This window comes from Ammospiza caudacuta, chromosome 4 (assembly GCF_027887145.1).
Source record: "Ammospiza caudacuta isolate bAmmCau1 chromosome 4, bAmmCau1.pri, whole genome shotgun sequence".
NCBI lineage: Eukaryota > Metazoa > Chordata > Aves > Passeriformes > Passerellidae > Ammospiza > Ammospiza caudacuta.
In genome coordinates this window covers 72500543-72523005 of record NC_080596.1, presented here as the reverse complement: position 1 = coordinate 72523005, position 22463 = coordinate 72500543, and the positions used below count along the sequence as shown (strand labels likewise).

The 22463-nt window shown below is 54.2% G+C and overlaps 1 protein-coding gene across 5 annotated transcripts in view; it reads left to right on the top strand.

The window, feature by feature from the left end:
- Positions 1 to 3495: 3495 nt before the first annotated feature.
- Positions 3496 to 22463, top strand: part of DCTN1 (dynactin subunit 1) — a 53509-nt gene continuing 34541 nt past the window's right edge. For 3 of the 5 annotated variants that reach the window (XM_058804005.1, XM_058804004.1, XM_058804003.1), the window contains exons 1-5: positions 3496 to 3674; positions 8579 to 8824; positions 13174 to 13252; positions 19042 to 19073; positions 20826 to 20846. In XM_058804005.1, the coding sequence (XP_058659988.1) occupies positions 3642 to 3674; positions 8579 to 8824; positions 13174 to 13252; positions 19042 to 19073; positions 20826 to 20846 (411 nt within the window). In that variant the 5' untranslated portion in view covers positions 3496 to 3641. The remainder of the gene's footprint in view (positions 3675 to 8578; positions 8825 to 13173; positions 13253 to 19041; positions 19074 to 20825; positions 20847 to 22463) is intronic. The other 2 variants (XM_058804007.1, XM_058804006.1) reach the window with 1 other exon arrangement.

The following is a 22463-nucleotide window of genomic DNA, read 5'->3' as shown; positions in this document are numbered from 1 at the left end:
TTCCCTCTTCAAGCTTTTTGAATTTGAGTTTTCTCTTCAAGCTTTTGAAATTTGAGTTTCCTCTTCAAGTCTTCTGTAATTTAAATTCCCTCTTCAATCTTTCTGGACTTTTAAATTCCCTCTTCAAGCTTTCAGAATCTGAGTTTCCTCTTCAAGCTTTTTGGCATTTGAATTTTCTCTTCAAGCATTCTGGAATTTGAGTTCCCTCTTCAAGATTTTTGGAATTTAAATTCCCTCTTCAACCTTTTGGAATTTGAGTTTCCTCTTCAGCTTTCTGGAATTTGAATTCCCTCTAAACTTTCTGGAATTTGAGTTTTCTCTTCAAGCTTTGTGGAATTTAAATTCCCTCTTCATGTTTTCTGGGATTTGAGTTTCCCTCTTCAAGCTTTTGAAATTTGAGTTTCCTCTTCAAGTTTTCTGGATTTTTTTTTTCTCTTCAGTCTTTCTGGAATTTAAATTCCCTCTTCAATCTTTCTGGGATTTGAGTTTTCTTTTCAAGCTTTTTGGCATTTGAATTTTCTCTTCAGGCTTTCTGGAATTTGATTTCCTTCTTTAAGCTTTCTGGAATTAAAATTCCCTCTCCAAGCATTCTGGAATTTGAGTTCCCTCTTCAAGATTTTTGGAATTTAAATTCCCTCTTCAAACTCTCTGGAATTTCAGTTTCCTCTTCAAGCTTTGTGGAATTTAAATTCCCTCTTCAGGTTTTCTGGGATTTGAGTTTCCCTCTTCAAGCTTTTTGAATTTGAGTTTCCTCTTCAAGTTTTCTAGAATTTTTTTCTCTTCAAGCTTTCTGGAATTTTAAATTCCCTCTTCAAGCTTTCAGAATCTGAGTTTTCTCTTCAAGCTTCTTGGAATTTGATTTCCCTCTTCAGGCTTTCTGGAATTTGAATTACCTCTTTAAGATTTCTGGAATTTGAGTTCCCTCTTTAAGCTCTTTGGATTTTGAGTTCCCTCTTCAGCCTTTCTGGACTTTAAGTCCCCTCCTCAAACTTTCTGGAGTTTGAGTTCCCTCCTCAAACGTTTTGAGATTTTATTTCCCTCTTCAAGCTTTCTGGAATTTGAGTTTCCTCTTCAAGTCTTTTTGGAATTTGAGTTCCCTCTTGGCATTCCAGCCTCTCCTTGGAGCACCCTGCAAGTGTTTGTGTGGCTCTCGTTCTGCTGCTGCCTTTGGGATCTGCCAGGATCCCACAGGAGGATCCTGCAGGGGACAGGAAGAGCAGAAATCCTTCAAAATTCAGGAATTAGGAGAAAATCCTTCCCTGTGAGGGTGCTGAGCCCTGGCACAGGTGCCCAGGGGAGCTGGGGCTGCCCCTGGATCCCTGGCAGTGTCCCAGGGGAATGGAATTTTTGGGATTTGAGGTCCCTTCCCACCCAAACCGTTCCATGGCTCTGTAAATAGGTGACGCAGGTGACATTTGCTCCCAGGTTCTGGCAGGGAAGCAAGGAGGTGGTTTCTCCTTCTGTGGATAAAATAATTCAGGGTTTGCAAATATTTTAAACTTTTTTAGAATCTGAGGCTGAGGAGCTCATCCTCTGTGGAGCTTTTTGGAGAATTTGGTGTGGATTTTGTGCATTTAGAGCAGCAGGAGAGGGGAGGCAGGTGGAGCTGCAGTGGCCTGAGGTGACTCTGAGGTGACTCTGAGGTGACTCTGCTGGAGTTCCTGCTGCTGCCAGGGAGAAATTCCCAATTTCCAGCTGCCTTTTGTGTGGTTTATCCCAGTTCTTTATCCTGGTGACTCCCAAATCCCCTTTGCAGTGTCCATTTCTGGTGGCTCCCAAATCCCCTGGGCAGCAGCCAGTCCTGGTGGCTCCTAAGTCCCCTGGTCAGTGTTCCAGGGGATGGAATTTCGGCTCCAAAATCCCCTCTGCAGTGGCCAGTCCTGGTGGCTCCCAAATCCCCTCTGCAGTGCCCAGTGCTTGTGGCTCCCAAATCCCCTTTGCAGTGTCCATTTCTGGTGGCTCCTAAATCCCCTGGGCAGTGCCCAGTCCTGGTGGCTCCTAAATCCCCTTTTTGGTGCCCAGCCCTGATGGCTCCCAAATCCCCTGGGCAGTGTCCCGGGGATGGAATTTTGGCTCCCAAATCCCCTTTTTGGTGACCAGTCCTGGTGGCTCCCAAACCCCCTCAGCAGCAGCCAGTCCTGCTGGCTCCTAAATCCTCGTGTTAGTGGCCAGTCCTGGTGGCTCCCAAATCCCCTCGGCAATGCCCAGTGCTTGTGGCTCTCAAATCCCTTCATTAGTGCCCAGTCCTGGTGGCTCCTAAATCCCCTGGTCAGTGTTCCAGGGGATGGAATTTTGGCTCCAAAATCCCCTCTGCAGTGACCAGTCCTGGTGGCTCTGAAATCCCCTTGTTAGCGGCCAGTCTTGGTGCCTCCAAATCCCCTCGGCAGTGCCCAGTCCTGGAGGCTCCCAAATCCCCTGGTCAGTCTTCCAGGGGATGGAATTTTGGCTCCCAAGTCCCTTTTGCAGTGGCCAGTCCTGGTGGCTCCTAAATCCCCTCTGCAGTGGCCAGTCCTGGTGGCCCCTAAATCCCCTTGGCAGCAGCCAACGCTGGTGGCTCCCAAATCCTCTCAGCAGTGGCCACTCCTGGTGGCTCCTAAATCCCCTCTGCAACGGCCAGTCCTGGTGGCTCCCAAAACCCCTCATTAGTGGCCAGTCCTTGTGGCTCCCAAATCTCCTTTGCAGTGGCCAGTCCTGGTGGCTCCCAAATCCCCTTGTTAGTGGCCAGTCCTGGTGGCTCCTAAGTCCCCTGGTCAGTGTTCCAGGGGGTGGAATTTTGGCTCCCAAATCCCCTCATTAGTGCCCAGTCCTGTTGGCTCCTAAATCCCCTGGGCAGTGGCCATTCCTGATGGCTCCCAAATCCCCTTTTTGGTGCCCAGCCCTGATGGCTCCCAAATCCCCATGGCAGTGCCCAGTCCTGGTGGCTCCCAGATCCCCTGGGCAGTGTCCCCGGGGATGGAATTTTGGCTCCCAAATCCCCTTTTCGGTGACCAGTCCTGGTGGCTCCCAAATCCCCTGGGCAGCCCGATTCGCCCCGGGAGCATTGCCCAGAGGAGGCCGAGGCGCTGAATTTGGGCTCTGTCGCTGAGCCCGAACAATGGGACACACGCGCTGTCACCTGTCACCGCCCGGAGCGGGACAATCCGCGACAATTCCAACCCGCCATTAACCCTTTGCGCTCCATCCCCCCGCGGGGGATTCGGGACAAACCCCGCTCCTCCCGCCCGTTGTTTTTACCTAAAATCCTTCATTAATGGAAAAACAAATGGGACAAACCTTGGCGGGGGTGACAGCGGGAGGAATCCGGGGTGTCCCCGCCCGGTGCCACCGGAGGCGAGGCCTGGAGCGGCCCCGGTTGCGGCGGGGCGCGTTAGGACCCAGCGAGGCGGCGGCGCCGTGACAAGTCTGGAGCGGCACTGGCGCAGAGTGGCTCCATCGGCAGCGCTGGAATTCTCTGTATCCTCCTCCCTCCCGGAGCATCCTCGCCCTAAAAAGGGATTTTCCCTGCCTTCCCTCCCTCCCGGAGCCCCGCGGGAGGTGCGGGGGGATGCTCGGGTCGCTCGGGACACCGGGAAAAGGCGCTGGATGCTGCTGGATGCGGCCGTGAGCGGCGGGAGCTGATCGGGATCTCCGGAGCGCTCAGCATGGCCCAGGGCAGGCGGCACGCGTCCGGCCGGGTAAGGGGGAGGGCTGGCTCCTGTCGCGACAGATCGCAGCCAAAACAGCCGCGTTTATAAGGGATTCTCGATTGTGGATCCCCGGAATGTGGCACAATAACGCCGGGAAGGAGAGGGATGCTCCGGCGTGCGCCAGGGCCGGAGTTCTCTGCTCGTGTGGGTGATTACCCCAATTCATTACAGCCATTAATTAATTAATTAATTAATTCCCCTTCTCTCTGGCTCAGCACAAAGATCCCGGCGTGTTTTGCTGCCCTCCCTCCCTCCGGGCCATGCCGAGCTGCCTCCCGCGGGCCTGGCAAGCGCTTCCAGCTTTTTCCGTATTGCAGCTCCCCCTGGGCTGTGCGGTGCCAGCGGCCCCCCCGGGCCCGGCCAGGCCTTTCCCGGGAGCTCCTGTCCCTGTCGCTGTGTCCCCGCGTGGCCACCACGGTGACATTGTGTCCCAGAGCCCCGCCGGAGCGTTCGGGCCTGGCTGTGCCAACTTGGCAAGGATGGAGCTGGGCAGGGCAGACCCTCCGTGGGCACCGGGTCCTGCCTGCTCTGGGATCCACCAGGCCTGGAGCCGGTGGGGTTTGGGCTGTGGCTGAAGGGATTTGGCTGTGCAGGGAAAACTTCCCAGCCTGGAGCCTTTTTTGCCCACCCCAGCAGGATCTGAGTGTGTCTGTATGGGATTTTGGGGGCTGGAGCCCCTCAAAGCTCCCTGTTTTCCATAGGGGAGCAGGAGGAGGGGGTGAAATTCCAGCCTGGATCCTGTGACAGCTCTGTCACAACAGCCTGGGCTGATGGAGGGAGATGTGGCAGGACTGGGGGTCCCAGGGATGCTGGGGGATCCCAGGGCAGCACTGTGAGTGGATTATCCCTGGATAATCTATGGATTTTGGAATGGGCACTGCAGAGGCCACGGCTGTGCTGGCCCTTCCTGGGGCTGGAGCCACTGGCCACCCTGGCCATGTCTCTGCTGGGTTTTGGGGACACTGCTCCTGGTGTCCTGAGACACCCACACCTCCCAGTTTGGCAGCCTGGAACCCAGTGCCACCATGACTTCATCCCAGTGCCACATCCTGGTGTCACCCAGGGCAGCCACCCTCAGTCCCAGGGCAGCAGCTCCAGGATTAAACCAGGAATTCTTCCCAAGTCTTTCCAAATTCCAGCTTTGTGGGCAGCACCTGGAATTCGGATCTTCAGGATTAAACCCAGAATTCTTCCCAAGTTTTTCCCTCTTTCAGCTTTGTGGGCAGCACCTGGAATTTGGATCTTCAGGATTAAACCAGGAGTTCTTCCCAAGTCTTTCCCTCTTCCAGCACCTGGAATTTGGATCTTGGCAGAGTTGGCTGCTGGGGATTCTCCTGAAACTTTTGATCTGAGCTTTGAGTGGCAGTTTGAGGCTCCAGCAGTGGGGGAGGAGCTCCTGGAGGAACGCTGAATGTTCCTGAGGTGGAGCAGAACCCTGGAGCCCTCAGGTTTGGGTGGAGCTCCAAAATTCCCAAATCACTGGGAATTCATCCCATTTTCATTGCCTTGGCACCAGGACCTTCCCATAGCAGAGTAGACAGTCTGTGGGTGTCTGTCATGCCTCAAAAAGGGGGGAGTGCTGGATTTGGGAGTGGTTCCTGGTGGGAAGTTGTGGGGAGCAGTCTCTGGTGGTGGTGGCAGCACAGCCACGTGCTTGTCCCTCACCTGGTGTCCCTGGGATGTGGCACAGGCTCCTCCTGGGCTGCTCCAGAGCTTCAGCGTTCCTGGTTGTCCCGTTCCCACCACCTGCATCTCCTCAGCTGGCCTTCACTGGGAATCCCTGGATTTGTCATTTCCTGGGATTTAGGAGCTTTTTCCCCTTCCACACTGAGGGTGACAGGGCTGTCACTGTCAGTGGCCTCAGCCCTTGTGGCTTCCCACAGTTCTGCTCCTCCACCCTCTTCCTTTGGTGTCCCAGGACTGGGGTATCCCAAGGGAGTTCCTCTGGGAATGTTGGTGTTGCACAGGGGATCCATGAGGAGCTGCCCTGGGAATTCTGGGCTGTGCCATGGTGTCCCCAACAATGACTGTCCCCATGCGTGTCCCTCAGGGATTGTCACCACAGCCACAGGTGTGCCCGTCATCCCACCTGCTCCCAGCTGGGAGAGTTCATCCTCTTGTAAATCCTGGACTGATCTTGGTTTGAATCTTCTTGGGAATTCCAGGCAGGGATTTTATCCATCCAGGTGTCTCACTGACCAATTCCTGATTAATTGGAGACAGAAGAGACTCAGGGGCTGATCCTGAGGGGTGGAATGGGGTGGGACAGATTCATTCTGGGCTCTCCTTCTTTTCCCAAGTGTGAAAAACTCGGGAAAAGTTCAATGAAATTGGTGCTGGTTGGCAAATGTCTGTCAGGGACAGCCTGGGAGAGCTGGGAATGCCCACCTGGAGAAGAGGAGGCTCCAGGGAGAACTTCCAGGGCCTGAAGGGGCTCCAGGAGAGCTGGAGAGGGACTGGGGACAAGGCCTGCAGGGACAGGAGCCAGGGAATGGCTCCCACTGGGAAAGGGGAGATTGGGCTGGGATCTTGGCAAGGAATTGCTGGCTGGGAGGGTGGGCAGGGGCTGGGCTGGAATTGCCAGATTTGCTGTGGCTGCCCCTGGATCCCTGGCAGTGCCCAAGGCCAGGCTGGACACTGGGGCTTGGATCCACCTGGGACAGTGGGAGGTGTCCCTAGAACACCTGGTAGGGTGGGATGGGATTTAAGGTCACTTCCAAACCAAATAATTCCAGGATTCTGGAGCTCTTTTGCTCTGGAGCCAAGCTGGGAGAGCTGGGAATGATCCCCTGGAGAAGAAGAAGCTCCAGGGAGAACTTCCAGGGCCTGAAGGGGCTCCAGGAGAGCTGGAGAGGGACTGGGGACAAGGTTGGAGGGACAGGACACAGGGAATGGCCAGAGGTACCCCAGGCTTGGAATGTGTCACATCCAAGGGACGTTACCTGGCTGCAGGTGCCAAATGGATAAAATCTCCTGCTCCAGGAGCATTCCCATGTCCTGGGGATTTGGGATTTTCCTTTGGGCTCTGCTCTCATTTTCTGTAACATCTGGGACATGATTTTCCAGGTGCTCTCAGGATGTTGCTGCCTGAACTTTGGGAGATATTTGGAGCATCAATTTTTCTTTTGAGGTGTTGGGTTTCTTTGCTGTTTGATGGATTTTTGGTCTTAATATAAGATTATTTCATGATAGTTGATTTCTGCCAGTTGTGTTTGGACAAAACCTGGAATTCAGGCTCGTGGGAATACCCACACCCCTGATTTTAGTCCCCAAACCCCAAATTGGGTGGGTTCAATCTGCATTCCAGCCTTGGGAAGTGATGTGCAGGGGAAGGGGGTGCTTTGGTTGGATTCCAGAAACTTCCAAAGCCCCCAGGGTTCTTCCACAGGCTGAGAATTCCCTGATTCTCCCAAACCCCTGTGGCTGAGATTTGTCTGCAGGGTGAGAGAGGCTCTGTTTTCCTGGGATAAAGAGCAGATTCTTTGGCTGAAACCAGGCCCAGAGCGACCAAAATTCCACATTTCTGCACCATGAGCAGAACCAGGGACACATGGAGGGGGGAAATGCCAAACTGGTCCCGTTTTGGGGATTGCTGGGAGGTTGGGATGAGTGGGAGGATGGAGCTGAGCAGGACAGGGAACATCTGAGTCCCCTCTGGGATAGAGGCAGGGGGATGGAAAGGTTTCCATCAGGGATTTGAGGGTCTCCAGAAGATCTGGAGTGACAGGACACAGGGAATGGCTTCCCAATGGAAAAGGGGAGATTTGGGTGGGATTTTGGGAAGGAATCCTTCCCTCTGAGGGTGCCCAGAGAAGCTGGGGCTGCCCCTGGATCCCTGGCAGTGCCCAAGGCCAGGTTGGACAGGGCTTGGAGCACCCTGGGATGGTGGAATCTGTCCCTGCAATGGCAGGGGGTGGAATATTGAGATTTAAGGTCCCTTCCCACCCAAACCATTCCAGAATTCTGTGATTAATCTGTTTTGCTCAGGCTGATTGCAGAGCAGGAGGTGTTGAGGGTGGATCCCAACAAATTTCCCTGGGATTTCAATAATCCTGAGGGTCTCCAGTAGCCGTGGAGTTCCTCACATCCATCAGCTCTCTGCTGCTCCAAGAGCATTGATCACCTGGATAACCCCACCTGAACCCAGGGGCACCCCAGGATGTCCCACTTGGAGTGTCCTGGTGCCTGCTGAAATACAAATATGGATGGAATGTTGATGGAATCGTGGAATTGCTGAGGTTTTAAATCCCTCCAGGGGTGGGGATTCCACCAAGGATTCCAAGGCTCATGAAAATGTTATAAAAGGGGCTAAATCAGGTTTGTGAGCCACTGCCATGGTTTGTGGCTCCTGCTGGGGAGCAGAGGGAATCACCCAAAATAAAAAGGGCTGGAGGAGGTCCCAGTAGTGTGAAGGGATGGGACAGTGACCTCTGTGTGCTCCTGGGCACAGAATTTTCAGGATAGAAACCCAAGGGAATGCTGATAAAATGGGAGAAGATGGAGCATGAGCTGGTTAATGCTTGGTTAAGAGAGAGAAGGAATCACCCAAAATAAAAAGGGCTGGAGGAGGTGGCTGGGGCTGGAGGGAGATGAACCATCCCAATATGGACACAAGGGAGCCACCAGATGGGACAATGACCTCTGTGTGTTCCTGGGATGGGACAGTGACCTCTGTGTGCTCCTGGGCACAGCATTCCCAGGCTGGAGACACAAGGGAATGCTGATAAAATGGGAAAAGGTGCAACATGGTTAAGGCATGGTTAAGGGAGCAGAAGGAATCACCCAAAATAAAAACCTGGAGGAGGCAAGCAGGGCCAGACGGAGGTGACCCATCCCGACACTCACCCTTGTGTCCACGCCACCTTTCTGAGGGTCTCTTTTCTCATTGCCAGGCCTCCAGCACGGCCAGGATGAGCTCTGACAGCAGCAGCAAGCCCCTCAAGGTGGGCTCCCGCGTGGAGGTCATCGGCAAGGGCCACCGGGGCACCGTGGCCTACGTGGGAGCCACGCTGTTCGCCACCGGCAAATGGGTCGGCGTCATCTTGGACGAGGCCAAGGGCAAGAATGATGGCACAGTGCAGGGCAGGAAGTACTTCACCTGCGAGGAGAACCACGGCATCTTCGTCAGGCAGTCCCAGGTGGGTGGGATTCCACGATTCTGGGGTCCTGGGGTGGTGGGGTGGGGGGTAAATACTGGGAATTTGGGGATTTTCCATCGCTCATAGGGGAGGGAACAGCTCGCTCCAAATCTAGGTGGGATCTCACCCTGTGCACAGATCTTGAGGTCCTGCAGGTGGGATCTCATTCTCTGCATAGAGCTTGAGGTTCTGCAGGTGGAATCTCACCCTCTGCACACATCTTGAGTTTCTGCAGGTGGAATCTCATTCTCTGCACAGATCTTGAGGTTCTGCAGGTGGAATCTCATTCTCTGCACAGATCTTGAGGTTCTGCAGATGGAATCTCATTCTCTGCATAGACCTTGAGGTTCTGCAGGTGGGATCTCATTCTCTGCACAGATCTTGAGGTTCTGCAATGAAAACTGTGCTGTATTCCCAGTTGTTCCATTCTGCTGCTCTGTATTTGTTACCTGCAGCAGGTGGGAGTTTGGGATGGATCTCAAATGTTTGCCTGGAAGCAGATCCAAGGAATTTCAATTAATTAATTAATTTGTGTTTAAAACCAGTTGGAATCTCACCCTCTGCACAGATCTTGAGGTTCTGCAGTGACAACTGTGGTGTATTCCCAGTTGTTCCATTCTGCTGCTCTTCATTTAGCACCTGCAGCAGGTGGATCTGCTTCCAGGTAAACACTGGAGATCAATTCCAAACTCCAAATAATTTTCATCAAATTGTGTTTAAAACCAGGTAGAATCTCACCCTGTGCACAGATCTTGAGGTTCTACAGGTGGAATCTCATTCTCTGCACAGGTTCTGCAATGAAAGCAGTGTGGTGAATCCTCAGTTGTTCCATTCTGCTGTCCAGCTCTGTATTTGCCACCTGCAGCAGGTGGAGTTTGGGATGGATCTCAGATGTTTACCTGGAAGCAGATCCAAGGAATCTTCATTAACTTGTGTTTAAAACCAGGTGGAATCTCACCATGTGCACAGATCTTGAGGTTCTACAGGTGGAATCTCACCATGTGCACAGATCTTGAGGTTCACAGTGACAGCTGTGGTGAATTCCCAGTTGTTCTATTCTGCTGTTCTGTTTTTCCCACCTGCAGCAGGTGGAGTTTGGGGTCGATCTCAGATGTTTGCCTGGAAGCAGATCCAAGGAATTTTGATTAAATTGTGTTCAAAACCAGGTGGAATCTCACCCTCTGCAAAGATCTTGGTGTATTCACAATTATATTCCCTAATATAGATTCTGCTGCCCTGTATTTAGCACCTGCAGGAGGTGGAGTTTGGGATGGATCTCAGATGTTTACCTGGAAGCTGATCCAAGGAATTCTCATTAAATTGTGTTTACCTGGGAGGAGATAACACAGTGTGGGTGTAGCTGCTGAAATTTGCTGCTCAGGTGCTGCAGCAGGGGCCAGGAGCTCCCTGCAGAGCCAACATCCTCCAGGTGGATTCCTGGCTCACCTCCCAAGGAGCCCCCGTGTCCCAGCCAGCTCCTGTCCCCTCCCTGGCACAAAGGGGCTGGTTTGTGTCCCACCCTCTCATTGCCAAAACGTTGGGATTTGGTGACAGAGGGAAGCTGAGCACAAAATGTGGACATTTGGGTCCTGAGGTCCATCCCAGCATCTGCTGTCCCATCCATTTGGATGGTCAGAGGTTGCAGCACTGGCTCATCCAGGTGAGATTCAGGATTCACTGAGGTTGGAAATCACCTTCAGGAGGAGTCCAGCCACTCACTGCTTCAGCTTGAGGGAAAATTACCCCATCCTTTCAAAAATGGGATAAACACACAAAGAACTGAACCCACCAGAGCTGGGCAAACTCACCAGAAAGCTTTTCATGTTCTTAGCCAACCTAAATGCTGTTGGTGTGTAGGAATTGCTGGATGGAGCTCTGCTGCTCTCCTGGAGAGATTTCCCAGTGTAATTCCAGCACACTCCAGTTCCCCACATTAAAACTGGGCACATGGACCTGGCTCCTTTGTCCATCTCGGCCTCTCCTGGCAGCTGGGAGTGGCTGGGAGGGGTTTACAGGGAAAAATTTGGGTCTGCAGGACCAGGAGGGACCCCAAAGCCCCCCCAGTGCCACCCCCTGACAGTCAGGGACACTTACACTGTCCCAGGGCGCTCCAGTCCAACCTGGCCTTGGGCAATTCCAGGGATCCAGGGCAGCCACAGCAAATCTGGGAATGCCATCCCAGCCAGGAATTCCTTCCCAAAATCCCACCCAAATCTCCCCTTTCCCTGTGGGAAGCCATTCCCATTTTTTGTCACCTCATCCTCTGGGCTGGGTGTGCAGTGAGTGACGCTCAACCCCAGCCCCAAATTCCAGAGCTGGGAAGGGATGGGAACACCTGGAGCAGAGATGGGAAGCAGGATGGGGTCTGGAAATTGGGCATTCCTGGGATCATAAAATCCTGGATTTTGGGTTGGGAGGGAGTTTAAATCCACCCAGTGCCACTCTCAGGGACACCTCCCACTGTCCCAGGCTGCTCCAAGCCCTGTCCCTGTCCCTTGGACACTGCCAGGGATGGGGATGCACCCAGCCCCATCCAGAGCCTTGTGCCCAGCGTCCTCTGCCCCTGCTCTGTCCATCTGTCCATCCATCGATCCATCCATCCATCCATCCATCCATCATCCATCCATCCATCCATCCATCCATCCATCCATCCATCCCTCCATGGATCCATCCATCCACCCATCCATCAATCCATGGATCCATCCATCCATCCATCATCCATCCATCCATCCATCCATCCATCCATCCATCATCCATCCATCATCCATCCATCCATCCATCCATCCATCCATCCATCCATCATCCATCCATCCATCCATCCATCCATCATCCATCCATCCATCATCCATCCATCCATCCATCCATCCATCCATCATCCATCCATCCATCATCCATCCATCCATCCATCCATCCATCCATCCATCATCCATCCAGAGGTGCCAGGGCTGGGGTCCCCTCTCTGTGCCCTGGGGGACACCGGGGACCCTCCCTGTGCCGCAGGACGGCTCAGGATCAGCTCTGGACCTGCTGGGGCAGCCCTGCACCCACAGCTTTGCTCAGGGACCGAGCATTTGGGGAATTTGGGGGCTGTTTATGGATGGATAGATGGATGGATGGATGGATGGATGATGGATGGATGGATGGATGGATGGATGGATGGATGGATGGATGGATGGATGGATAGATGGATGGATGGATGATGGATGGATGGATGGATGGATGGATGGATGGATGGATGGATGGAGGGATGATGGATAGATGGATGGATGGATGGATGGATGGATCGATGGATGGACAGATGGGCAGAGCAGGGGCAGAGGATGCTGGGCACAAGGCTCTGGATGGGGCTGGGTGCCTCCCCCATCCCTGGCAGTGTCCAAGGGACAGGGACAGGGCTGGAGCAGCCTGGGACAGTGGGAGGTGTCCCTGAGAGTGGCACTGAGTGGGATTTAAGGTCCTTTCCCACCAAAGCCATTCCAGGATTCCCTGATTCTACCCAGGCTGGCAATTCCAGGCATGGCTGTTCCTTTCCTGGTGTGTGGAAATCCCTGATTTTAAATCCCCAATTTTGGCACCACCTGGAGCTGCTTTGGCAGAGGAGCTCAATGGCCACCGTGTGCCCAGTCTGTGGTGGCAGTTCCCAGTGTCACCCCAGATCCAGCCCCTCTCTGTCCCTGTCCCCAGCCTCTCCAGCAGCTCTGGAATTCCCTCCTGGGCTGTTCCTGCTGGGAAACCCCCAGACCACTCAGAATTCCCACCCTGCATGGCTGCAGGTGTCATGATTTCCTTGGCATCATCTTCTCCTTGGTCTCTTTGTGGCTTTTAATTCAAATTTCATCATTCCTGGTGTCGGGTACCTTCCCAAAATGGAGTTCCTGTCTGACAGCTTCCCAGGTTATTTTGATTTTTAAGCTGAGCTCACAGGTGGGAGGTGTGATGGAAAAGGCAAATTCCTGCAGCAACAATTTGGGGGTGCTGATCTGAGGCACAGGGATGATTCTCTCTCAGGGATCTAATCCGTCCCAACCTCATTTTCCATGTTTATCCAGCAAAAATGCAGCTAAAAATAGTTCAAAAGAAAAATCCCTGAATCTGCTGTGGATGTTTCAGGCTGTCAAACCCAGAGCTTTGACTTTCCTCATTGCCTGGGTGAATATTCCATGTTCCCTCTGAAAATAAGGAGTGTGTGGCTGTTTCAGAAGGGCTGATGGCAAAGCCAGAAAGATAAAATTAAAAATCTGTGTGAAAACCATGGGATCTGCTCTGCTGAACCCACTCCCAGAGGGATCTGTTTCCTGGTCTCCCAGTTTGGGAATTTTGGGCAAGGATTGTCATTGTGTTTTTAACAGATCCAGGTGTTTGAGGATGGAGCGGACACAACATCCCCAGAAACCCCAGAATCTGCTGCCATGAAGGTCCCTAAGAGAGGTATGATCAGCTGGGAAATCCTTCCCAGAGAGGTGGGGAAATCCTTCCTAAAGAGGTGGGAAATCCTTCCCAGACAGGTGGGGAATCCTTGGTGGAGGGGATGGGAAATTATTCCTGAAGGGGATGGGGAATCCCTCCTGGAGGAGTGTGAAATCCCTCCTAGAAGTGTGGAAATCCTTCCTGAAAAAATGGGAAATTTCTCTTGGAGGAGTGGGAATCCTTCCTGGAGAGAAGGGAAATCTCCCATTGGAGATTTGGAAATTGGAGGAGTGGGAATCTTTCCTGTAGAGAAGGGAAATTTCTTTTGGAGGAGTGGGAATCCTTCCTGGAGAGGTTGGAAATCCCTCCTGCAGAGGTGGGAAATCCTTCCCAGGTGAGATGGGAAAGTCTGCCTGGGGAGAAAGAAAATCTCTCTTGGAGGGGTTGGGAATCCTTCCTGGAAAGATTGGAAATCTCCCTTGGAGGAGTGGGAAATCTTCCTGAATAAATGGGTAAATCTCCCTTGGAGGAGTGGGAATCCTTCCTGGAAAGACAAGAAATCTCTCCTGGAGAGGTTGGGAATCCTTTCTGGAGAGATGGGAAATCCCTCCTGCAGAAGTGGGAAGTCCTTCCCAGGTGAGATGGGAAATCTCTCCTGGAGGGTTTGGGAATCTTTCCTGGGGAGATTAAAAATCTCTTTTAGAGGAGTGGGAATCCTTCCTGAATAAATGGGAAATTTCCCTTGGAAGGGTGGGAATTCTTCCTGTAGAGAAGGGAAATTTCTTTTGGAGGAGTGGGAATCCTTCCTGAATAAATGGGAAATCTCTCTTAGAGGAGTGGGAATCCTTCCTGGAAAGATTGGAAATCCCTCCTGCAGAGGTGGGAAATCCTTCCCAGGTGGGATGGGAAATCCTGCCTAGAAAGAAGGGAAATCTCTCTTGGAGGGGTTGGGAATCCTTCCTGAAAGGCAGGAAATTTCTCCTGGAGGGGTAGGGAATCCTTCCTGTAGAGAAGGGAAATCTCCCTTGGAGGAGTGGGAATCCTTCCTGGAGAGATTGGAAGTTTCACTTGGAAGGCTGGGAATCCTTCCTGAATAAATGAGAAATCTCTCTTGGGGGATTGGGAATCCTTCCTGGAGAAATGGGATATTTCTCTTGGAGGAGTGGGAATCCTTCCTGAATAAATGGGAAATCTCCTTTGGTGGGGTGGGAATCCCTGCTGGAGAGATTGGGAATCCCTCCTGCAGAGGTGGGAAATCCTTCCCAGGTGGGATGGGAAATCCTGCCTAGAAAGAAGGGAAATCTCTCTTGGAGGGGTTGGGAATCCTTTCTGGAAAGATTGGGAATCCCTCCTGCAGAGGTGGGAAGTCCTTCTCAGGTGAGATGGGAAATCCTTCCTGTAGAGAGGGGAAATCTCCCTTGGAAGGGTGGGAATCCTTCCTGGAAAGGTGGGAAATCCTGAAGGAAGGGGCAAACCATGGAATATTTCCCCGTGGTCACTGCAGCACTCCGAGCCTGTGGAATTGCCCATCCCAGTGGAACTGGAGCATCCCCGTGTCCATCCCTTTGCCGTGCCCGTTCCCCCGGGGCAGGGACTGAGCGTTCCTTCCCCATTTCCCGGGGCAGGGATTGAGCGTTCCTTCCCCATTTCCCGGGGCAGGGATTGAGCGTTCCTTCCCCATTTCCCGGGGCAGGGATATTGAGCGTTCCTTCCCCATTTCCTGGGGCAGGGATATTGAGCGTTCCTTCCCCATTTCCTGGGGCAGGGATATTGAGCGTTCCTTCCCCATTTCCTGGGGCAGGGACTGAGCGTTCCTTCCCCATTTCCTGGGGCAGGGACTGAGCGTTCCTTCCCCATTTCCTGGGGCAGGGACTGAGCGTTCCTCCCGGGGCAGGGATTGAGCGTTCCTCCCGCATTTCCCGGGGCAGGGATTGAGCGTTCCTTCCCCATTTCCCGGGGCAGGGACTGAGCTTTCCTCCCGCATTTCCCAAGGCAGGGACTGAGCTTTCCTCCCCCATTTCCCGGGGCAGGGATTGAGCGTTCCTCTCCCATTGCCCAGGGCAGGGACTGAGCTTTCCTCCCGCATTTCCCGGGGCAGGGATTGAGCGTTCCTCCCGCTTTTCCCACACCCGCCGTCCCTGGCTCTGATCCCAGCCAGGCTTCCCTCCCTCCCCGTGGGCTCGGCTTTGTCGGGAATGTTTTCCCCGGGCGCTGCGGGATCCCGGAGCTGCCGGAGGGGGCTCTGCCAGCTTCCTGCCTTGGCTGCTGGCTCGGCTCCGTGTGCCAAGCCGGGAGCTCCCTGTGGGAAGCGTTTGTGCCATCGGGACTGGCGGCTCGGGGTGGGCTGGGGGCGGTGGGTGTCGCTTGTGGGAGGGATTTCTCCTCTACAAGGAAGTAGGAGGTAGAATTAGTCGGGAAAAACGGAATGGACTCTTCCTTGCTCTCTGCTTTGGAGTGGATCCTTCCTTGCTCTCTGCTTTGGATGCTGCAGTGGAATCGTGGAATAATTCAGGCTGGAAAAGCCCTCGGACACCCCTGAATTCCCAGCACTGACCGTGTCCCCAAGTGCCACATGCACAGGGCTAAATCCCCCAGGGATGGGCACTCCACCCCTGCCAGGGCTGGACAGCCCTTTCCAAGAAGGAATTTTCCCAAAATTATCCAACCTGGCCCAACCTGAGGCTGTTCCCTCTCCTCCTGTCGCTGTTCCCTGGGAGCAGATCCCAACTCCCACCTGGCTCCAGGAATTCAGGGAGTTTTGGAGGGCCAAAAGTTCCCCCTGATCCCCCTTTTCTCCAGGCTGAGCCCCTTTCCCAGCTCCCCCAGCTGCTCCTGGAGCTCCAAACCCTTCCCTGGACGCTGGGTTGGGACAGACAGACAGCAGGAGGAGCCCAGGCTGCAGGTGGGGTGTGGGATGATGCTGTCAGGGATGCAGGGCTGGGATGTGGCTGCCTGCCAGGGGTTTCCATGGAAACAGCAGCTGCTGCAGCAGCACTGCAGTGGGAGGTGGCTCTGCCACAGAGCCAGAACAGCAGGGGACACCTGGTGACACTTGGGAATGCAGGCACACCTGCCAGGGAGGGACAGAACACAGGGAATGGCTTCCCAATAGGAAAGGAGAGATTTGGGTGGGATTTTGGGAAGGAATTCCTCCCTCTGAGGGTGGGCAGGCCCTGGCACAGCGTGCCCAGAGAAGCTGTGGCTGCCCCTGGGCACTTGGGAGTGTCCCTGGAACCACCTGGGACCACCTGGGACAGTCCCTGTCCATGGCACGAGGTGGGGCTGATGGGATTTAAAATCCTTCTCACCCAAGCCATTCCATGATTCTGTGTCCCCAAATGCCACCCACACATGGATTTCACCCATCCCAGTCCCTGAGCAGCTTGTGCCAGTTGCTGAGGAATCCCTGAAATCCAGGGGTTCAGCCTGTGCCAGTCAGGAATCCCTGAAATCCAGGGGTTCAGCCTGTGCCAGTCAGGAATCCCTGAAATCCAGGGGTTCAGCCTGTGCCAGTCAGTCAGGAATCCCTGAAATCCAGGGGTTCAGCCTGTGCCAGTTGCTGAGGAATCCCTGAAATCCAGGGGTTCAGCCTGTGCCAGTCAGGAATCCCTGAAATCCAGGGGTTCAGCTTGTGCCAGTCAGTCAGGGATCCCTGAAATCCAGGGGTTCAGCCTGTGCCAGTCAGTCAGGAATCCCTGAAATCCAGGGGTTCAGCTTGTGCCAGTCAGTCAGGAATCCCTGAAATCCAGGGGTTCAGCCTGTGCCAGTCAGTCAGGAATCCCTGAAATCCAGGGGTTCAGCCTGTGCCAGTTGCTGAGGAATCCCTGAAATCCAGGGGTTCAGCCTGTGCCAGTTGCTGAGGAATCCCTGAAATCCAGGGGTTCAGCTTGTGCCAGTCAGTCAGGAATCCCTGAAATCCAGGGGTTCAGCCTGTGCCAGTCAGTCAGGAATCCCTGAAATCCAGGGGTTCAGCCTGTGCCAGTCAGTCAGGAATCCCTGAAATCCAGGGGTTCAGCCTGTGCCAGTTGCTGAGGAATCCCTGAAATCCAGGGGTTCAGCCTGTGCCAGTCAGGAATCCCTGAAATCCAGGGGTTCAGCTTGTGCCAGTCAGTCAGGGATCCCTGAAATCCAGGGGTTCAGCCTGTGCCAGTCAGTCAGGAATCCCTGAAATCCAGGGGTTCAGCTTGTGCCAGTCAGTCAGGAATCCCTGAAATCCAGGGGTTCAGCCTGTGCCAGTCAGTCAGGAATCCCTGAAATCCAGGGGTTCAGCCTGTGCCAGTTGCTGAGGAATCCCTGAAATCCAGGGGTTCAGCCTGTGCCAGTTGCTGAGGAATCCCTGAAATCCAGGGGTTCAGCCTGTGCCAGTCAGGAATCCCTGAAATCCAGGGGTTCAGCCTGTGCCAGTTGCTGAGGAATCCCTGAAATCCAGGGGTTCAGCCTGTGCCAGTCAGTCAGGAATCCCTGAAATCCAGGGGTTCGGCCTGTGCCAGTCAGGAATCCCTGAAATCCAGGGGTTCAGCCTGTGCCAGTTGCTGAGGAATCCCTGAAATCCAGGGGTTCAGCCTGTGCCAGTCAGTCAGGAATCCCTGAAATCCAGGGGTTCAGCTTGTGCCAGTCAGTCAGGAATCCCTGAAATCCAGGGGTTCAGCCTGTGCCAGTCAGTCAGGAATCCCTGAAATCCAGGGGTTCAGCTTGTGCCAGTCAGTCAGGAATCCCTGAAATCCAGGTGTTCAGCCTGTGCCAGTTGCTGAGGAATCCCTGAAATCCAGGGGTTCAGCCTGTGCCAGTTGCTGAGGAATCCCTGAAATCCAGGGGTTCAGCTTGTGCCAGTCAGTCAGGGATCCCTGAAATCCAGGGGTTCAGCCTGTGCCAGTCAGGAATCCCTGAAATCCAGGGGTTCAGCCTGTGCCAGTTGCTGAGGAATCTCTGAAATCCAGGGGTTCAGCTTGTGCCAGTCAGGGATCCCTGAAATCCAGGGGTTCAGCCTGTGCCAGTTGCTGAGGAATCTCTGAAATCCAGGGGTTCAGCTTGTGCCAGTCAGGAATCCCTGAAATCCAGGGGTTCAGCCTGTGCCAGTCAGGCATCCCTGAAATCCAGGGGTTCAGCCTGTGCCAGTCAGGCATCCCTGAAATCCAGGTGTTCAGCTTGTGCCAGTCAGTCAGGAATCCCTGAAATCCAGGGGTTCAGCCTGTGCCAGTCAGGCATCCCTGAAATCCAGGGGTTCAGCCTGTGCCAGTCAGGAATCCCTGAAATCCAGGGGTTCAGCCTGTGCCAGTCAGGAATCCCTGAAATCCAGGGGTTCAGCCTGTGCCAGTCAGGCATCCCTGAAATCCAGGGGTTCAGCCTGTGCCAGTCAGTCAGGAATCCCTGAAATCCAGAGGTTCAGCCTGTGCCAGTTGCTGAGGAATCCCTGAAATCCAGGGGTTCAGCCTGTGCCAGTCAGGAATCCCTGAAATCCAGGGGTTCAGCCTGTGCCAGTCAGTCAGGCATCCCTGAAATCCAGGGGTTCAGCCTGTGCCAGTCAGGAATCCCTGAAATCCAGGGGTTCAGCCCAAGGAGAGCAGTGGAGCTGCCCCCCAGTTCTGAGCTGTATCCAAGTGTTTGCCCTCCTCAGCCAGCAGCTCCCATCAGGAATTCCCTGTGCCCCCAAACCCACACCCCACTGTGCCACCATTTCCTGACTCTGCTTCACTCCCACTTCCCAAAATTCTTCTGTCCCACCCTGCTGGGTGTCCTGTGGCTGCAGGGACACTGGGATGGGGACAGGAGTGTCCCTTGGGCTCATGGCTCTGCTTCTGCTCTCTCCACAGATTCCCTCGATGCCACCAAGGCCAGCAAACTGGTGAGTGACCCCAGCACTTTGTCACCTCTCAGAGGTTTCCATCCCTTCAGGAAGAGCACATGGACACTTGCATGGGATAAAATGCCCATGGAAAAGGGAATTTCTCCTAAAACCCGTGGGAAACAAGGTGTACAAAATGTCATTTTCAGCCAGGAATCAGTGGGTTCCTGAGGGATTATCCAGCACAAATCCCGTGTCACACATTTTAATCTGAGTTCAGCAGCATTCCCTGGCTGCTTCTTCCAAACCCTGACCCTCCTGGAATCCTGGAAAGACCTCAAAGCCCCCCAGATCCTGCAGGGAACACCTTCCACTATCCCAGGGTGCTCCAAGCCCCTTCCAACCTGCCCTTGGACATTTCCAGGGATGCTGGGGCAGCTCCCCTGTGAGTGCCTCCATCCAGGAGCTCCAGAGGCTCCTGGGACATGGATAGGGACGTGTTGTACCCAAATGTGAGGGATATTTCCTAAGGAATGAGGATCTGGAGCAGGTTCCTGTCCTTGGGAATGGCCATACAGGTGTGGGGCAGGGAGGAATTATGGAATGCTGAGGTCCCTGAGACCATCAAGTCCAGCAGTTCCCCCAGCACTGCCCAGGCCACCAGTGCTGGGAGCAGGGATGGAACTGGGTGATCCTGTGGGTGGGTTTGGGTGGTTTGGGGTAAAAATTGGATTTTCCATGGGGATAAACTGGCCCAGCTGGGATGTGGGCAGCGTTGGAAAGGAAATGGTGGGGACAAGGAGCTTCTGTGGCACCTGTGGGGCTGGAGTTGCCATTCCAGATAATTCCCAGGAGTGGAAATTCTGCTCCTCACCCCGCTGTGGATGCTGGATATGAGGATGGAGCAGCACCTGGGGGTTCACTGTGCTCAAACCCTGGTGAATGTGAGCTCCAGCCAGAGGGGAGGATGGAAATGGATTCCCTGCCCTGTGTCAGAGGGATTTGGGAAGGTTTTTGGGCTTTTCCTGCTGTGTGGGGTGTGATCCATCAAGCCCTGGCACTGCTGGAGCCTGTGCTCCATGTGCTCCCTGCCTGATCCTCCTGCTTTAATTCCACCCTGGAATTCATTAGAAGACAAAGAGAATATTTAGAAAACCTCAATGTTCTTGAAATCAGGGAATGGGGATTGCTCTTGGAATTCTTTTGTGCTGTTGATGTGGGGAAGGGGTCAGGACAGGAGATGCTGCTCCATGGGCAGCTGCATTCCAGAGCATTCCTGCTGGTTTGTCATGGAATCCTGGAATGGTTTGGGGTGGGAGGGACCTTAAAGCCCATCCAGGGACATTTCCCATTATCCCAGGTGGCTCCAAGCCCCATCCAGCCTGGCCTTGGACACTTCCAGGGATCCAGGGACAGCCACAGCAAATCTGGGAATTCCATCCCAGCCCCTCCTCACCCTCACAGGGAGGAATTCCTCCCCCGTATCCCACCCATCCCTGCCCTCTGGCAGTGGGAACCATTGCCCCTTGTCCTCACATCTCTTCCCCTGGCCCCCAATCCTTTTCCCTGTCTGTGCACCATGAAATGATTTATTCCCCTTTGCAACGTCCTGACTCCCCCAATCCTCCGTGCTGGGGGTGGGGGACAGGAGGTGACACCAGAGCATGGGGGTGACTCCAGGGCTGTTTCCTCCTTCATTTCCTCCAATTTCCCTGATTCTGTTTCCCCTCCTGCCTTTCCTGCAGCCTGCAGGGGGTTCCTAGGAGAGCCCCCAGGGCTGTCTAACCTTCCTTCTGTTCCCTCCTCACGCAGCGCGGAGCCAAGCCCAAAAAGGTGCTGTCCGTCTGTCTGTCCGTCCCTCCCCCGCGCGCGGCCGCATGCCGGGGCCATCGTCACCCTCACCGTCCCCATCCCGGCGCTGCATGGCTGTCCCTGCATGTGCTCCCAGCCCGGGAGGGGACACGGCTCAGGGTGGGGTCACATCACCGTGCCATCGTGGAATGTTGGGGTGGGAAATGCCTCAGAGAGCAGCGAGTTGTCAGTGGTGTCCCCAGGTGTCACATCTGCAGGGATGGGGACTGTCCCCTGCTCTGGGCAGCCTCTTCCATTGTTTTCCAGCTCTTTCCACGAAGGAATTTTCCCACTGTCCAGCCTGAATCTCCCCTGGCACAACTCTCTCGGATATTTTTATAACCCCTAAACCCTTGGTGACCTGGGGACAAGTGGCACCTTCTCAGGGCTGTCCTGTCTCTGGGCTCTGGCATCTTTTGGGGACACTCAAACCCAGCTGGTTTGTGACAATTACTGAAGGCAGAAATCTTTCATGCAAGGATGAGCTGAAACTCCAAAGGTCCTGGGAAGGAATCCCAGAATGGTTTGGGTTGGGATGGACATTAAAGCCCATCTCATTCCACACCACGGGCAGGGAATCATCATTCCCTGCAGGAAATTCGGGGATTTTTTTTCCCCTCTTGGGAATTGTGCCAAGAGAAAAGCCAAGGTGGGCATTGAAACCATGGGAGAGGGGAGGGAGGTGTTACCTGTGCTCCCTTTGGTCCAGATTTGCTTTCCAGCTGCCTCTGTGTTGATTTTTGGGTGGAAAATGATCCAAAAAGTTCTGTTTGTCCATGGGAAGTCCAGAGGAGAGGAGCAATGTGGAATCTGCTGAGAGCCTGTGGAGAGAGGCCAGGAGCACCTGTCCCCAAGTGTCCCCTCCTTGTGTCCCCCAGATCCAGGTGTCTCCATGTCCCCGAGGCTTCAGGGGCCGTGTGGATCCCTCATCAGGGGCTCTGCTGGGATGGGATTCCTGTTGGGAATGTTGGGTTCTGCCTTCCCTGTGCCTGTTCTGGTGGGTTGGCAGCTGCTCCGTGTCCCCGCTGTGTCCCCGCTGTCTGCTCGGAGCTGCGGCTGGGATTAGGATCAGGGGCTGTGGCTGTCACTGTGCTGGGGATCTGTGACTGTCACTGTCATGGGGATCTGTGACTGTCACTGCCCTGAGGATCTGTGACTGTCACTGTCCTGGGGATCTGTGACTGTCACTGTCCTAGCAATCATGGATCTGTGACTGTCACTGTCCTGGGGATCTGTGACTGTCACTGTCCTAGCAATCATGGATCTGTCACTGTCCTGGGGATCTGTGACTGTCACTGTCACTGCCCTGAGGATCTGTGACTGTCACTGTCCTAGCAATCATGGATCTGTGACTGTCACTGTCCTGGGGATCTGTGGCTGTCACTGTCACTGTCCTGGGGGTCTGTGACTGTCACTGTGCTGGGGATCTGTGACTGTCACTGTCCTGGCAATCATGGGGGTGTGACTGTCACTGTCCTGGGGATCTGTGACTGTCACTGTCCTGGCAGTCATGGGGGTGTGACTGTCACTGCCCTGAGGATCTGTGACTGTCACTGTCCTGGGGATTTGGGGCTGTCACTGTGTTGGGGCTGTGACAGT